At 33.1% G+C, this 18,726-nt stretch overlaps 1 protein-coding gene across 9 annotated transcripts in view; it reads right to left on the reverse strand.

Annotated features, from left to right (window-relative positions):
- Positions 1-18,726, reverse strand: part of Dys (Dystrophin) — a 1,414,635-nt gene that overhangs the window by 199,999 nt on the left and 1,195,910 nt on the right. For all 9 annotated transcript variants that reach the window (XM_085956687.1, XM_085956682.1, XM_085956685.1 and 6 more), the window contains one exon: positions 10,902-11,025. In XM_085956687.1, coding sequence (XP_085812813.1) covers positions 10,902-11,025 — 124 coding nt within the window. The remainder of the gene's footprint in view (positions 1-10,901; positions 11,026-18,726) is intronic.

The following is an 18,726-nucleotide window of genomic DNA, read 5'->3' on the forward strand; positions in this document are numbered from 1 at the left end:
AAAATTGGCCAACTGTGCCACGGTGAAACGTTTTTACCTACAATTTACATGTCACCATAATAATAATAAATTGTGGCCTCGTGTGTATGCTTCAATCGGGTCTCGCACTTGCTAACATATGACTGGCTGAACGGCAATGTACTTACTGCGGATATTTATTTATATGTACACTTTCAACATTTAGATTATAATATATTATTATGTAGGTGTTCTTATATTATAAAACAATTCTTTATTAAATAGGCTGATGGATGAATATCTACCACTGTCACTCAGCGGTGAATTGTCAGGAGTGGACTAGGTAGGTGCGATACGTGTATATATTGTGTAGACACAAAACAATGGCGCGGCGATTTGTAGCAGTCCCCGAAAGCAACAAGCGGGATTTGAATGACGCAATGCAAATAAAGCGACAATGGCTGACAGTCCTCTTCAAACAACGACTGGGTAGGTACGGTATCCCTTTGTACTTTGTTCGCGGACCTCGCTTTCAAACACAGGTGCGTGTGAACTTGCGATTGTTGGCTACAAAACAGAGCGGAACTGGGAAATTAATGACTGCTGTTTGCTCTTTTGAACAAATCGAGGCTGTTGTGAGAGTGGCATTAGAGTTTCTACCGCTATCCTATTGATGGCATTTAATTTAAATATTGATACACGAAAAAACGACGACCGCAGATGAAAAATGTTAAAATGTAAAATGCAAACATTAGTTGGCATTATTAAAAAATAGATAAAAAGAAAAATCCGTTGTCGTAACTAATTCAATTCCGGTAGGTAAAACTAAAATATTCTAAAGTCTGAAGGAGACACTATAATCCGATTTATGAAACGTCATCGACGAATTAACAATTATTGTTTAATAATCTTCTAAATCTGCCTGATGATGCAATTCTTCTTAGCAATTAATTGGATATGTACACTAATACGCGTGATCTTCTTTTATCGTCGTTTCGGGTTCGTTGCAGATGCCATTCTGAAGAGAATCTCAAGAGAAACGCCAAGGTAAGAGGGAGGACGTGGTGACGACCAGAAAACCTATTACGATAATAAACAAACGTGAAAGATTCAAACAATATATTATTACATTACACTAATATGGTTGATTTTTTGAAAACGGCTATTTTACAAAACATTTCAGTTTTATGATGAAATGTAAGTATAATATATTGTTTTATAAATATGGGGTATCTATCTATAAACAAAAACGGCAGTCTAAATTTTTATAAAATGTTAGCAGGTCAATAAATATGTCTCATTTCTCTTTTATCGGCAATATTTTTCATAATAAAACTATAATAAAATGTGATATAATATACAAAGCACATTTAAAAATACTTTTTTAAGAAATTATACATATACGAAAGAAATAAGATATTTTTAATGACTTGTCACCATTTTCGAAAATTGAAATTGCTTTTATATTTCTAAGCCTCAGGCACACACATATATGAATGATTTAAATAGATAACTAGATCAAAGCATTATTATTACAATATAATTTAATAAATCTAGCATATAAAATAATAAATATTTATGATTATTCGATAAACTACGTTAAAAAACATAAAACAATTTGTTGTAAAAAAGGATTTTTTACTAGTTGTTATATAAGGAGGCAGATTGCCACGTATTTATTTGTGCAAAATTGGTAAAATGCAAAACTATATTATTAAAATGAAATTATATTGAGCTTAACCTGCCCAACCACACAATTTTAGTAGCTTCCAGTAGCTTTAAAAATATTGACATATAATAAAAACAGAATAATTATTGTTCTATATCAAAAACAAATGAAAGCGCCATTTAAATAAGACGTGTCGACATCGTAGATTTTGATGAAGCCACCTCGCGAGTAGAGAAAACATTATTGAAAGAAAAACTTGTAAAATAACAGTGGGTATATTTGCGACAATGTAATAATACGAAGTTCACGTTTACTGGTTTAGAAGAAGAACGAAGGTACGAGAAGAACACACCACGTATTGCAAAAAACAGGCAAGTAGAAGACCAAGCAGTATGGAGGAGTCAACTTGGGGCTTCAAACGTTTATCCAAGAGTTCGGCCTGTTTCGACAACAAACGCGGTTTTATAAATTCATGTCTAAACGCTATTATGACATATTATTAATTAAGAGCGTACATAAGTGAAACGGCAAATAATTTTCAACAGTATGTGAAACGAAATTTAGGCTGCGTTGAGGTGCATTGCCATTCGGAGAGAGTTAGTCGACCTGTTCGAACGTCAATTTCTTTTGTGAAGGAGTCGTCTGAATATATTCTTAAATCGTGTAAAGATGATTTAAAAACGTTCCGCATGCACTTGAAAAAGAAAACATGTCAATGAATATACTATTATTATTACGAATATAATAATAAACATAACATAAAAAGGATGTATGTTGAATTTTTATGACAAATTATATTTCGTTCGGTTCGCGTCATTTGCACCCGCGACCCGCAATCCGCGCATCGCCTAGTCACGATCTTTTTAGATCATGCCTCAGCTGAGGTATAGCCTTAATCTGCAATGTTTATCATGATATAATCTTTTATATCAATATAAAAAAAACTAGGGTAATGTTTTGTAATCGAATTTAGTTGGTAGAAGTATAATTAAGTATCGAGTTAGTATTTTTTATGCCAAAAAATCGTGAAAGAAAAGATATAAATTATTGCAAAGTACAGATCTGAATTGAAGATCTTGGCATAAAAACAGCAAATGTCACAAAACACTTTTTTTTCAGGAGAGGGTAAAAACATAATATCTTGGTTGTCAAGAGAAATTTTATTAATTGAACAATGAGGAATTATAGAGAGACATTATATGCACTATATGAATGTAAAAAATATATTAAATTTATTTCGGTTAAATAGATATTTAAAAAAGAATGAGTGTGACATTTGCTGTTTTTACACAATTTATGGACATTTGTTGTTTTTATTGCAAAATTGAAAAGATCGAAATGTAAATAGTATGACTAAAACTATAATTTTATTAAATAAAATAAAGAATATACATTTCTGTTATTTTTTAATCATAATACAACTTTTAATAAGGTTTGAACATATTATTTACCTATAAACAAACGACTTCAATGTATGTAAAAAATCAAGAATTTAATATTTAAAAAAATGTTTTAATTATGTGCGAGTTAATAATGATTAGTTTCATATTATTATTATTGATTTAATTTAATAAAACACATTTTTTATTATCTACTTATTCCACTTTAATGGTTTCGTCCGTCTCTGTTTTTCTGCCAACTGTTTTCAACAGTTGAAAATGTCCCTCTAAGGCGGACGAAACCTGTCCAGATTTATTTATTAAAAGTGGAATAAGTACTAAAAAAATGTGTTTTATTAAATTAAATCATTAACACAATGGATTTCCACCATGAATTGATAGTTAACACGAAAAAAGAAAACCGATTAGCTTCGTCTGACACCTTCACTATCAACAAATTAAACGATGCATTTATTGAGTTTTGTAAATATTTAGCTCATTTTAAAATATATTTTTTTTAGCTCCTTTCAATGGAATTAATCCACCATTATGTTGTTTTAAATGCAATCGTGACTTGCATTTGATTTTTCTTCACTACATTAAATCTATCCCACAACCCAGAGAGAAACTGAAATGTTCGCAAAGCTAGCCTACAAATTTTTACCGAAAAATGCCAAAGTTTTAACCTATATTTGATATTAAAAAAATCTCTTTTCCGGTCTTTTTAGATTTTATAATGAAGGGCCTAGAATTTTCTTTATTGCATCCAATACCACCCTATTCAACTGATCCGAACTATCAACTGAACAATAATGAAAGTCACCGTTTTGGTAAAAACGTTGCTTGGTGTTGTTAATTTTTCTCTTTCGAGACGTTTCAGATGTCTATGCTAGTAATATCCATGATAAAATATTTAAAAAAAATCATAAGAAAACGTTATAAAAAGCAATAATTAAAAGAATCAAGGATAATTTGACAGCTCAGACACTAAATTGTATGGAATGTATACTAACATTATTAACGCCGCCTGGTGATAAAAGTGTAGAACTACTGGACCTTTGCTGTTTTCACACAAAAATGCCTGGACTATTGCTGTTTTTAGAAAAGTGGCATATTTTGGAGAGCAGATTTGAGGGACTTATGATTTTTTTTTTAAATATATCTTTGCACAGTTGTATGTAATCATACACAGGGAATATAGAAATGCAATAAAATGAAAATGGAAAAAAGTGGACATTTGATGTTTTTATGCCAAGATCTTCAATTGTTTACGCGCGTGAGTGTATCGCGTTTCGTCCACACGGCGCGGTGGATCCACAAAGGAAAGATAAGGTGGAAACATTGTTAATGAAACAACCTGCTGGTGTAGAAATTTATTAAACACGAACAGATAAAGGCCCGGCGAATAGGGGCTCGAGGCACGCGCACGGAGAGGTGCCACCCCGCCCCCCGCCGACCCTGGAATCGACGCGGCCGTGAGTTACCTGTGTACTATCGGCGTTATTTTTAAAGTGATGAATTTCGTAAACAAAATGAAATACTTACCCTTTATATTTGAATTTGGAACACGCGGCGCCATATTGGTGATTTTTAGAAGTTGCTCAAGCGCGTTTAACAATTTTGTACTATACCTGGGTACTTAAGAGCGTACTTCAGTGAAACGGCAAATAATTTTCAACAGTAGGTGCAACGAAATTTCGCACTCGTCGCCAATCGGAGACCGATAGTCGAGGTGTGCGCACGTCGATTTGTTTTGTCATGGCGTCGGATGAATATATTCTTAAATCGTGTAAAGATGACTAAAAAAATGTACTTGAAAAAGAAAACATGTCAATAAATGTACTATTATTATTAGTAATAGGTATAGCAATAAACATAACATTTAATGGACGTATGTTGAATTTTTATGACAAATTATATTTCGTTCGGCACGCGTTATTTGCACAATCCGCGCATCACCATGCCTCAACTGAAGTATAGCCATAACATTATGGCACCTGTACACCTGCATGGAATTACTGTCGGCAATAGTGCTTATTATAAACTATCATGACAACTGTTTACACGTAAAAGTGCTGACTGTCTCTCCAGTCTCATTCTTTAAGAGTAAGCGAGACGTGATGTTATACTACTATTTGACAGGGGGTATTGAAAATCGGTTAACCTTAAACGAGTAGTTCGTTTTTTTACCGGGAGGTTCGCCATTGTCGTTCTACTGCGCAGGCGCAGATCTAACTTGCGCGTAAAAAAGCAGCACAATTCAGAAACTTCCAAACTTGTTTGATTCATGCACGCGATCTTGACAACTGCAGGATAATACATGTTTCCCCATACATTTTCTTACTGTGCACAGTAAATGGATGCACGTTTAAACGGGGTATTTATTATAAGGAATAAACAAAATGAAATAATATTTTTTTAACAGACAGATATTGATTATTTATTATTGACCATTTGCTGCAGATCTATTAAAAAATACGGGAGATAAGAGAATGTGTCGGATGACGATGGCGACAATTATTTTATAACATAATAATAACTCAAAAATCTACAAATAAATCGACAATAAGGAAATAAATAGTAGACGCCAATTCAAAAATTCTAGATCTGGCAGGAAGTCAAGTTACTGTCCGACCAAAAGATTTAGGAGATAACCGGAAGCCGCTGTAGTCAAAGTGCGGTTAAAAACAGGAGGGGCTTGTTAGTTCATAGTTTTAACACATAGACAAGAAGATCTTGTTGAACAATTGCAACGCTGTACCGATGAACTGCAGTTTTTTGGATTTGATACGCAGAACTTCTCTGTCCTTTCTCATTCGAATGAGAACACCAATAATAGTCACCCTGTTGGTCCAAGGAATTTTGAAGATACGTCTATATACAGCTACATCTCGAAAGCCCCAACTTTTGGTGACATCTCCTGGTTTACAGTCTATAACTTCATACTTTAGAAAAGGATTGGAATTTACTTAGATTCAAATTTTGTTTCAAATATGCATTTTAAAAAAACGTCTCCAAAAAGAATGAATAAAGAATATTATGCAGATACTGTACAAGTGACGATGGGTGGAGGTAGGCTGTTAAGATTCGACATAAATAGTCCATACTTACTAAACATTGTTACTTATACTTATTTGTTTTCATTGAACTAAAAATACAATTTTAAGATGGTGATGGTTAGTTTTTAAAATTCAATTAATCCCTGCCTAAAACAAACCATAATAGTATAGGTATGCTATGGACGATCCTACAAAAATAGTGCACACTTTTTCAGTTATACTTATTTGTTTTCGTTGAATTAAGAAAATATATTACAGATGGCGTTGGTTAGGTTTTTAAAATTCATTACACCCTGCCTAACCAAATCATAATGGAAAAAAAATATTCTTCTATCTATAAAATATCTACAATTATGTGTAGTTTAATGGTATAGTTTTAGATATTTTATAGATAAACGATTATTTTATTACTATTATCTACTATGGTTTGGATTAGGCAAGTTTTAATTGAATTTTAAAAACTAACGAACACTACATATTATAGTCTTAGTTCAATGAAAACAAATACGTTTGACTGATAATGATTAATATGCACTATTTATGTGTGATCTTAACAACCTACCTTCACCTTTCGCCACTGTTCGGTACTAGGGAATCCAATCCCGGGATCCCGAATCCTGGGATCCCGGGATCCCGAGCTATTTTCGATACCTATGAATCCCGGGATTGATAAACATAATCCCGGGATTTCGGGATTGATTTTTTTATCAATTTTTATGGAAAATATAACAGAAAAAATACTTTTAATACAAAATAACTACATTAGAAATAAACTGAGTTTGAATGAAGTGATGTGTAGGTTGCTGATTCATTTTATTTTTTCACATAAATTATTAAAAATGAGAAAGATTGGTAAAAAAACAATGCTTCGCACTTTTAATAAAGTAATTCCACCATGATATCATACGTTTTACGGCAGTTTCATATTTGGCTGACTAATTAGATTTATGAAGCGGAAAGGCCATAAGTACGCCATGATTATTTGCTTTACTATTTTAAATCTCGCTGATCTATTCATTATGTCTTTACTATCAGAAATAGCAATCTCATATTAAATTCACATTATTATTTATATTTAAATATTATTTACTCCATTAAACTTGTGTATTTCCAAGATTTAACGTATAAAATATTAACAATAAATGTCTTAAATAGTATAAATTATACTAGATTTATTTTTGACCGATTTTATCAATTTTATTTGTAAATATAAAAATTTTATATTAACAATGGAAAAAAATCCCAATCCCGGGACCAGTCCCGGGATCCCGGATTGTCAAATTGTATTCCCGAAATTCCGGGATCAGAATTTTGGCTCGGGATTGGATTCCCTATTCGGTACTGTGTATCTACAAAAGTCTGTGTATCTCTTAAAGTGATAAATATGACTTTTTAAATTCACATTTTCTAATTGTATCAAAAAATTAATTTCGTTGTTTTATATGACAATCATTTCACAGAGATACTTCCCACTTACCCGTAATAATATTATATACATGTGTAATGTTTAGTAATATTATGAGCTACCTAATTAATATGTTGCTTGTATATTGTGTTAATGCAATCTTGAACGCGCGATACTAGTTCTCCCCTAATGTAGGTAGGCGTAAGGGGTGGCGGACATATCTATCCATTTATAACGTCAAAGTTATCTCAGGGAAACAGGTCGGCATTGGGGATCTCGAATCTGGGATCTGGAGACGTTGACTTTGGACACAGTTATGAACTGTGGGTCAGAGCGACACAAATTGAACTGTGTAACTCCCTTTGCAGATTACAAACTAAGACTTTGTCTAGCAAAACAGCTTTACTTGTCTAACCCGATTAACTTCGCTCTGTTAATTGGGCAATGGGATATATCCACGAAACTGATTTTGTTACAGTGTTACACATTGAAGTGGACCAAGTGAAAAAAAAAAAAATTAAAATGTTACAGTATTATAATAAAGAAAAGTTTTCAAAGTTTTAAACAATCAGAAGAGATCGATATTTAGCTACGTATTTCCAAGATATACTTCCATTATTAGAAGTGATTGATGACTTGTTTGTCCCTCATAGCTAATAATCGGGAACATCAGTTGTTTGTACTCCCATCTCTCATGGTGCAGAACTAACCTGCCATTCCTAATGCAAATTCAACCATATCTGAATCGTTTGTTACAGCTAAGGAATCGTCTATACAGTTACTATGCACACTGACAGATGAAAAACGTACAGTTTGGGCCTTAGGGGGTAAAACATAACTTTTATCAAACAAACTGTGAAATCTGTAATATAAAAAGTAAGTCATCATTTTCGTTTCTAAGAGGAGCATACAGACCGCTACAGAGTGAAGGTTATGTAATTAAAATTTTCTTTACGAGAAACCGTAATAATTATAGTCCAACTTTTATATCAAGTCTTCTACGGCATAAGGCTATATACATTGATACTGACGTCACCTGCATTTTGCGCGCTGATACTATTAGGTCATGTGATCTTTGCGTGTTAACTTGTCATAGCAGATATCCTATCTCCGGCACTATTGAGAGGAATAATTTAAAGTTTTCTTTTCTACAACTACTTGTACATAAATAATACCGCTTGACTGCTTCCACAAGTTTTATGCATTTTAATGTTAATAGAACTCCGCATGATATCGAACGCAGACTGAATTATGGGCACGGGAATATAAAGCGAGGAAAATAAATGCGGGGGAGAGTTTTAGTTCTAAGAACGACCGCAGTGATGTAGTTGTAGAAGACTTGATATAGAAGTCGCACTGTAGCCATTCGCCTAACTCTAACACATTGATATCTTAGGCAGAATCAAAATAATATAATTATACTAACTAAGTTCGTATGACATTTAAGTAATATTATACAATGCAAAGTTAATGCAATGATTAAAAAATAATAATAAGTTTATGTTTAATAAAATTATGATATATATGCTGGAACGGTTACTATTTATTTATTTCTGGGTTGTTACGAGTTACGTATGGTGTTGCGATGGAACGAGATGCATGGAGGGACCTTGTGGTTGCTCTATGCTCCAAAGCTGGATAGTGATGTATTGTAGAGTAAAGGTTACATGCTAAAACGTATTGACAATAATTTAAAACTATTGTGACAATATAAATGTGAAAAACTAGGTACGAAAAGAAACGTCACACAACATGAAAGGTGAGTATTTATACGGTATATCTTCTGGTACTCGGGTACGAGGGTTGATTATTCAAATTCATTATAATACGCTCTATAAATAACGGAAGATAAAATACCAATAATAAAATCATTATTCTGTAAATTTCATTTGCGCCAGGATGGTGTGTTATGCGTAAAATAAATGTTGATTACGCTGACCGATTCTCCTCCAATGGTATTGGTTTTCCACGCGTAAATCCGGGGTGACACGCTGAAGCCACCAAATTTAATTGTTCGCTATGGTATCAATTAACATTAAAAGCTTCACAGAAAACAAACAAAACACATCTGTGGAATAATAAAATAGGCAATAATCTAATAATGGCCGCCGCTGGCTTTTCTCTGATTTATTGAACACGTCAACATTTTAATGCAATCTATTGCAGCTAGATTTGATGTGTCATAATATCCGGGTAGATTGAACCCACGTTTTATTTTAAGGATACATTCCAAAATCAATTTAACAAGCCTCATTAAACCCACTTAATTATAAGTACATATATTTACTGTGCTTTTTAAAAAATAATTGCTTAAACAAATCATTTTTATCAAGAAATCTTTACCATGATATACACCATAATATCGACTGTTTATTCTACAAACCGGCTAATTCCATTTGAGAAAATTATTCAGGAGGAGAGAGAAAACATAATAATTTAACTATCGAGCGGAATTTAACAATTCCAAATATACACTTGGAAATTTGTTTTTACAAATAAGCTGCACTGTGAATTAATACACTATTTTAGCTTACCTTTTATATATAAATAAATTTAATATAAAAAGTGGAGTTGTTGATATTGAAAATTTGGCACTTGCAGTTGGCTGTTTTGTCTGAATAACGATAACACAATTATTTATAGGTTTAGGAGTTTCAAATTTTGTGTGAGCATAGAAAACATGCTTTATAACAAAATGCCATCAAAATAAAATTTTGGTTAAAAGTGCAATTGGTTGGTTTGCAGATTATGCAGCTAATATATTGTAATAATGTATTCAATGAATTTAGAAAAAACTTACGTACGAATAAGTAAGTACTATGTACCTGAAAAATAATGTATAGTATGTCGACAAAGAATATTTTCGGGAAGACTCAATTTATTCAGCTGGTTGAATAATTTCAGGATTTGTTATAAGCACAAAACGTGACTTGACATATTTTGCAAACTGTACAACGACACACTGTCTCTGATGTATAGATATATTCTTTAAAATAACTGACTTCAGCATTAGTGAACGACGGCCAAACATGAGAGATTACAAATAATACAAAAAATGATATTACATAATTAAAAAATATTTAAAAATACAGTGTCATCCTGAAATTATAAGGGGTTGCGGTTCGGGGTACGATTCGTAATCAAAGATCCCAGTTCTTTTTGCAGGTCTGATTATACCGAATATAGGGGTACATAAAATTGTATTTATAAATACAGGTAGCATCTTTGACGAACTATTTGAAGCAATGATACTTATCTACGTATAACATAATATTTTAATTATTTGTTGATTTCTGTATTAGAATTATGAAAGCAAACAGTTATGACATACTTCTGATCTAAATCCTTTTAATTAATAAAATAGACAAGTTTAAATAAAAAAAAAAACTGAGATGAGAAAACAATCAAATTAAATAATATGTCACGCTTACCTTCGCTGTCACTAGTATCGGAGAGTGGGGGCTCATTTGCAATGTACTGTCTACCACTCAAGAGGTTACTTTCCACCACTGGACGCTTGTCTTCAAGCTGGCGTCTGAAAGCCCGGTGGTCATCCTGAAATGAGATAAATGTTATTTTCTATGATTATTTATGTAATAAAATGTTTGACTGAGCTTATTCTTGCTAAAGGTAGTGGAATGAATGTATCATGATATCGTCGTTGAGCCGTTAGAAACAACGATGTGACAATTTTCATTCTACGGCAATGTTTAATAAAACCCCCAATATTTTATATCTCACACAACATTACAATATAATTATGAATAGTAACGTCCGATTTGACATGGCAATTTTCAATAAGACCGTACCTAATACCTCCAATGTATCTGCGCAGTCGTCAAATTTGAGCTATACCTATCACACTTATTACGACTAGCTTTAAACTACATGATATTTACATAAATCAATTTATAAAGTCTTCCTTCATTTTTGTGATTATGGAGAAGCTCTTTGTCACATCGGAGGTTTTAACAACCAACTCAACGACGATATACCTTACAGAGCACGGTTATATGATTTTTCATTATATTATGGAGTTGAGAGTTTTGAGAATTGATGCCTCTGCCAAATTTAAGGATACATTGGTACCACTATATCACAAATACACGACGTCAGCCATCGGTGACAGATGGGATTACGGAGAATCGTTTTATGTGTTTGTTAAAAAATGTGTTCCAGATGCCAAATTTAACGATAGTGCGGCACTCCGCATTCTTGTGGCACAGCCGTACTGCTTCTATTGTCATGGCCGACCCTTTGACTTTTCAATGATGCTGTGGGTGCGATCTACACGCTGCAGATCTAACATGTGAAATTTCAGAGGATGGGGTGCCAGAATGAGGGAAATGGCGAAACCTTGTGTATGCCGTATGTTCAGATACTATGGCGTGACAGAGTTGGAGTAGTAATATTATTCCATTTGCATATTTATATGACAGAAAAGAATAACTATTGTATATTAAAACATATAATGATACGCGTTACTGAATGATTTTGACATCCATATAAATATTGAATGAACGAATTGATTATATAAAACTCTTTAAATAATATACCATTCTCTATTTTTGATTCGCTAATATAAAACCAAATACCCAAGGTAGCCGAGTAGATAGAGCGACGGTATATGAAGTGGGTACAATTCCGCGGCTTAATACGATATTGCATGGTGTTTTTATTTAAGAATTTGATCCGGTACAAGATCATAATAGTTTGGGCTAATGGCGAACAACCATTCTTCGTTTAAAGTCTGTTAAAAAAGCCTCCAGCCTGTAGGTTCATATTCTCCACTTAAGAATAAATATGATCATTTTACTAAGTATTTAAATTTCCACTAAGTAAATCAGGTATTATTCATAACATAACTTAACGTAACCAAGCATAAGCCAAACATCAATTAAAAGATTACCTATTAAAAAAAAAACTATTAAAAATGTATACCTACTTACATCTATCCTGTATAATTATAATTTTGTGTTTTGATGGTAACATGCCGTTAAAAAGTAGACTAACCGTTTTGGAGTACTGGACGTATTTTGCCACCGCTACTAAGATGGTTCTGATTTTGCCCATTATGAAAGCCTAGGCAAGTAATATACGCTGAATAATTTAAACATTATTCATAATTTAGAAATGCCAGTGACGCTCCCTGTTGTAGTGTTATATTATGTAGCCGACGAGAGATGACGCGGCGTGCATAGCGCAATTAATTATTTACCTGGCAACGATCAAAATGTTGTCACCTAGAAAAGCCAACTAGAGCCACATGTAGTTGGGACTTTGATTTAAGAATTTTTATTGAGTTTAAATAAAGAACATTAAAATAGTCAGGTGTATTATGATATTGGCTGCCAGTAACCACGTGGATATTTTAGGTATCCATGAGTTATTTGATTAGTTTACTAGTTTTATTACTATGGTATTTGAATATTCATAACAAATACATTTTCACCATGCAGTACCTAATATGGTACTAATAATACTACAATCAATTATTTGACGTACAAATCAATAGCTGACCGTTCAAACAATCAATAGTCACAATAGTTTAGACATTGTTTCAGCGAGGTATAGATTTAATTACCAACAAAATATTAAATGAAGTAAGATTCTGATGGTGATATTTGAAATGAGAAATCTGAAACAATATTTGGAGGCGAATACAAGAAAACTAAAAAATCTATGGAGACTTTGGCGAAACGAAATTAATCAATACGTTCTGACTTAGGTGGTCTAGTCATGTCCAATGAATGGACTTGGATCGATCAGCTCATGACTCTAGCCTGGGGGCCCGGACTCAGGCGTGGCGAGTCCACCAGATAAGTGAGATAAACACACATCTCAAATTTGCTTTAATAGCAAAAAAAGTCGCCTCCGCCTCTATTTTTCCTCAATAATGTTATTATTCCAAATTATATAGATGTATTAAAATATACAAAAAAACACTTAATATGCACATTAACTTTACCGCGTACACCATTTGAAAATGCTACTGTAGAGCGTCACACTGCAGTATCCTTGGCGATAGGTAAGGGGCCCGTTTCAGGATGTGGGTCCATGGATCAGCCTATTAGTATTGAGTAGCCAAGATGCGGCTGATGGAACGAAGCATAAAGCGAAATGGTGAAGACTACTTGATGAGGCTACGGATCGCCGAAGGCTGTTACGCCACAAATGGTGACTTCGATGCTGTATGAAAGAATTAAAGTATTTGGAAAATAACAGTTCGCGAAGAGTGACTCTTGGAAGAAGGTAGAGGCGATGGGGTTCCTAAAAATTCTGCACATCTGTTAGTCATACTTGAATTACTAAGAAAATAATAATATGATATTTATACTGACGAATGGGTCACTAATGAGAAGGTAGAATAAAGTAAATAGATTGAGTCGTTTAGTTTATTAACTAATACAATTTTCCGATCTCCTTCAATAATTTTTCGGTAGATGTCGCGTCACTGTCTATACAAAAGCATGATAAATGTACGGATGCAGCACATTTGCAGGTCGACATAATGTGACAACAGGGAACTCAAAAATAATGGGAACTGAAATACACATCGGGTAAGGCGATAGCAGGTAACCGACTCGAGTAAGGAAGAATCCGGGTTAAACTTACACACGTGTTAAGAATACGTTTTACGTCGAATACTAAAAACTGCTCTCGGTTTATGCATTTACGCTCATTTAATGTTGGTGTATTACACACACTATTGCACGTGCATAATGCATGCTTCATTTTCGTAGGACACTCACACATTCAAAAGCCTGCTTCACCATGCGGCGTATTGAATATTGCCTATCGGTATTCTATTTATTATCTGTTCTGTGTGTGACAACTATTAAATCATGTATATAACTTTTATATTATGTAATGCAATATAAATATATATTTTTAACGAATGTACCTATGTATAAAAGTAGGCTCTAAAGTCTAAATGCTCACCTAGGAAGGAGTCTACGCCACTTGAAAATATATTATTATAAAGTAAAGTAATTTCTCTGGGAATATAATTACTAAACTTGTACCAACGACGACAATTTCTTGCCTAAAATGTTATTTTCTAAATGGCATCTTCCTAACGTAAATACCTTTTTAATCTCGCAATCAAAAAAACAAGTTTAAAACGCAAATAAGTGTACCGCAAGCCAGGAGTAAGTTCATAAGCCGGCGCAAGTAGACTTCAAATGAAAAACAACTGTAGGCATTTTCTAATTGAAAAATGAATTGTCGACCAATTTGTGAAATTTACAAGTGAGCGAAAGAAACAAAACAAAAAAACTGGGCCGGTAATCTGGCGGGAAAATTCCCGCGCTTATGAAGCTGCCGGGCAACTATTTCTGAAATTCCATGCGAGAGAATTTTCAGGAAAATTTACCCATCATGATAATTAATATTATTATTAAACCGTGTAACTTTATACACTGGGAAAAAGAATATTTTTCACGTTCCTTTTAAGGTTTTTTTTCTTTCTTTAATAATTAAGGTTAGATTTTGGAATCTTCCTATTACGCGACAGTAGAGATCAATAAGAATTTAAGATATTTATTAAAAAAAAAAGTTACCCATTGTAAGCAATGCCCATAAGAAAAGACGATTAATTGAATTAAAAAAATGTTTAAAACAAAGAATTTGGACTAGAAAAAAGGAGTAGGTATTATACATTTTTCAAAAAGATTTTTTCTATTGGTTATAATATATTTTCTCAGAAGTGTTTTCAAAATTATGTATATTCAATAATAATTAGAATGTTACATTCTTAAATCCTGTGAATTATTTGCTGATTAAAAAAATAGTTAGTTACAAATTATTAGCAAGTTCAAGTAAGTTACAAACAAAAAATTTTGGAGTGATCCATGACGTCGGTTAGTAATTAAAGGCTACTTTGATTTAAAATACAAAAGCCGATCGCCAAATAGTAGCTCAATTTGGGAAGTGCTTCAGTGAGTATTAAAAGGCCAATAGTTAAAATTTGTCGCAATTAAGTATGACTCATTAAGCATAGTGGAATTATGTGTGTGGGCTCGATACCCGAAAGATGCAGGTTCGATTTCTGGGGGTGTCTTACTTTTTTCAAATAGATTTTTTCTATTGGTTATTATATATTTTATCAGAAGTGATTTAAAAATTGTGTATATTATTCATGTTATTAACTATTCTGTTCTCAAACGCATGAAGCATGGCCAAGTTGGTAATCTCCACAAATATTAACATTGTTCAGTTGACATTCCAATATTCCTACTCACGTAAGGCGTAAAACCCACTCAACGCAGCAAGTGGGGCTCTTGCGCAAAATTTCACAAGAGGCGCGTAAATCAACGAAAATACAACGTAATCAAATACGCCAGCGCACACTGGATTTGACGACGCATTATGCCCGCCTGCCCCATGAGTAATCGTTTTCTGACTTCTCGGCGATACGAATTAACGAAAATACAACGTATCCATTCATTGAAAACGGCGAGCAAAATCACGCTCCTCGAAGCGTCGTCGATGCGACGGGCGAGAAGCCATTATTTAAGAACAGCGAACTCTTTGTTTAGTTATTGCGTGTCCAATTTTAATTACAAGCCCCGAGAAATTTAATAATATTTTTATTGCTTTGTTATGAGAGACGCTGATAATAATAATAACAATTTTTAATAATTATTAATTATTTGTGCTGCTTGAGCCCCTTATTACATAGGTGAAGGGTAATGCGCGGGTGGGAGGGGGCCTACTCAGTAGTGAGCGCACCGAGCGCTTTCTTAGTGGGCTTTATGCCTAACGGCTGCCATTTTTTTATGTTCATTATAATTAGAATTACTTAGTCGAGTGCAGTTAGTTATAAACGGTTTTACAAAGTTTAACAGGATTTACCAACAAAATAATAATGTCAATGTGTAGTATTATTGCTTCTCTACTAATCGTGAAGTATTGTCATTTTATATGCCATGCAAACTGGGATATAAATGTAATACCATTATTGCAAAGTCATCTGCTAATTAACTTTATCAGTGGAGCAGATGTCCATTTTTGCTTCAATTCCTTACATTCTGATTTCACCTTTACAGAAGGTTTATTTTAACATAATATTTGGTTGAAAAGAACACATAACAATTAAAATTACTTTAATCCATCGTTGCATTTTTTCGTTTTTTTTAATTGTGTCAATTATGACCGGACCTTTTTAGCTTTTATAATTACGATTGCTCATTTAAATACTGTAAATACTAATGATCCAATGTATTTAGTTGCTTATCTATGACAAGGTCTGAGGGCAATATAAAAACTTTTCGGAATGGACTACATGTGTAATATATTTAATACAAACAATGAATATGAAAATTTATATTGCTTTGGTTATTTGTCGTATACCTACTTCGATTGCTGAATATACAGAAGTGTTCGAGGTATTTAAGCTGCATCCGCATTCGTGAAAATGTCCATCGCAGCTGTCATTTTTATGCTGGAATATGATTCTTTTCAGCGATTTGGCGTAAAAATGGCTACCGGCGACCCCATAAAACGACCGAACAAAGTAATGACGTAACGTAAGAGACTACCTACTAACATTTTTTTTAATATTCAGAATAAAAATGTACGTTTACGGCGAAGCTTTGTGATATTTTGTTATTTTTAATATTTTCAGCAAACTGTCATCCCTGCGAGGAAGTCACTTTCTCATAAATGAGTTCTATTTTCGAAATATTTTACAAAAAAAAATAATTTACGCGCGTACGAAGAAAAATACAATCACTCACAGCAAATAAAATATGTACTATAGATATTTATTTATTTCCCAAAAACGCCAATCATTATTGCTTTGACAAGTGATTCAAAATAGTACATAAATATCTACTAAAATATGTCGAAAAGAACATTCTCTATGAACCTTAAAATTAGTTGTTAATCGACTAATGTATAGCAAGATTAACACAGAAAGTCTTTAATTAGACTCTTAACTGATGTAAAAAAAGTATTTTTGTGCAACATACTATCATCGTTTAAATGAACAATCACATAGTAATCAATAATTATTATGAATATAATATTCATTTTTCCATAGAATTAATAGAATGGTTAGTATTGTCAATAATATTGTGGTAGAAGGATTCCTTCTACAGTTAACTGCAGACTAATAATATCTGTATAATATGTTCAATGTTCAACGAAACGATGAATGGCCTGGACTTATGGATTATTGCAACTACATAATATGTATGTCGAAATTCTGTCTTACTTCTTTTAAGTCAGCGGTGCCCAAACTGGGATGCACGAGAAGTGTGATGTTTAATCCTTCATTACGTATTGTATTGAATTTCGTGTAAAAATATATTTTTATACATTTTAAATACGGAGGGGCGCCAAGATTTAACATGGGGGCGTAGTAATATAAAGTTTGGAAACAACTGCTTAAGCACTGTGGAGCATGGTTGACTTATTCGTCCCGTGTGTCTACATTTCGGGGAACGAAAGTGAGGCACTAAAATCTTTAGATTATCTGTGTAAGTATTTGGAGGACATAGTATTTCAGAAGACAAAGATTTAGATGTATATATTAGAGCAATGTTTCTTAACCTTTTTACATCCGCGGACCACAAAACAATCAAAAAATGTTTTGCGGACCATCAATATTGGAATAAAATAAAACATATTTATATTTACACTATTTTTGAAACAATTGTCGAAATATAATACAACCTCACTTCAAATGTTGGGTTTCTAGGTAACTATTTTTGAACTGCAGAAAATTTTTGCGGCCCACCCAAAAATCTTCGCGGACCACCGGTTAAGAAACTATGTAATCGGAGGATATTCGAGCATATATAAAAAAATAACCACGTGGAATTTCGTCAACCGACATTCAAGCTCAGGATTTTCTACATTCACCTTAATCAAAGGTACCTGCGGTATATGCGGATCACCTCATCTGAACAAACAAACCGATGTCCAAAATATTCACCAGTTTTTGCGTCTCGTCAAATTATTTGGACAGGATTGGATACTAATTTTACTCGAACTAGGTACATATCTTTCGGAAATAATATATCTAATTATCTAATACTTACTATTAAGTCAATACTAGCAGAAATGTTTCTCTATAAACTATCTATAATCGGAAAGTGTTAGGTGCATATCTGGTAAATATGAAATCAACGGAGAAACAATATATATGAATTAAAACAATTACATATATGAAAGTAACTTAATAATTTTTAGACTTTCCAAATTCTAAATTCAAAAACAACAAAATGGCCGTCGCTTCTGATTGTCACG

This window comes from Rhyacophila brunnea, unplaced genomic scaffold, assembly GCF_057557595.1.
Source record: "Rhyacophila brunnea isolate RB1 unplaced genomic scaffold, BYU_Rbru_1.0 scaffold_6, whole genome shotgun sequence".
Lineage (NCBI taxonomy): Eukaryota > Metazoa > Arthropoda > Insecta > Trichoptera > Rhyacophilidae > Rhyacophila > Rhyacophila brunnea.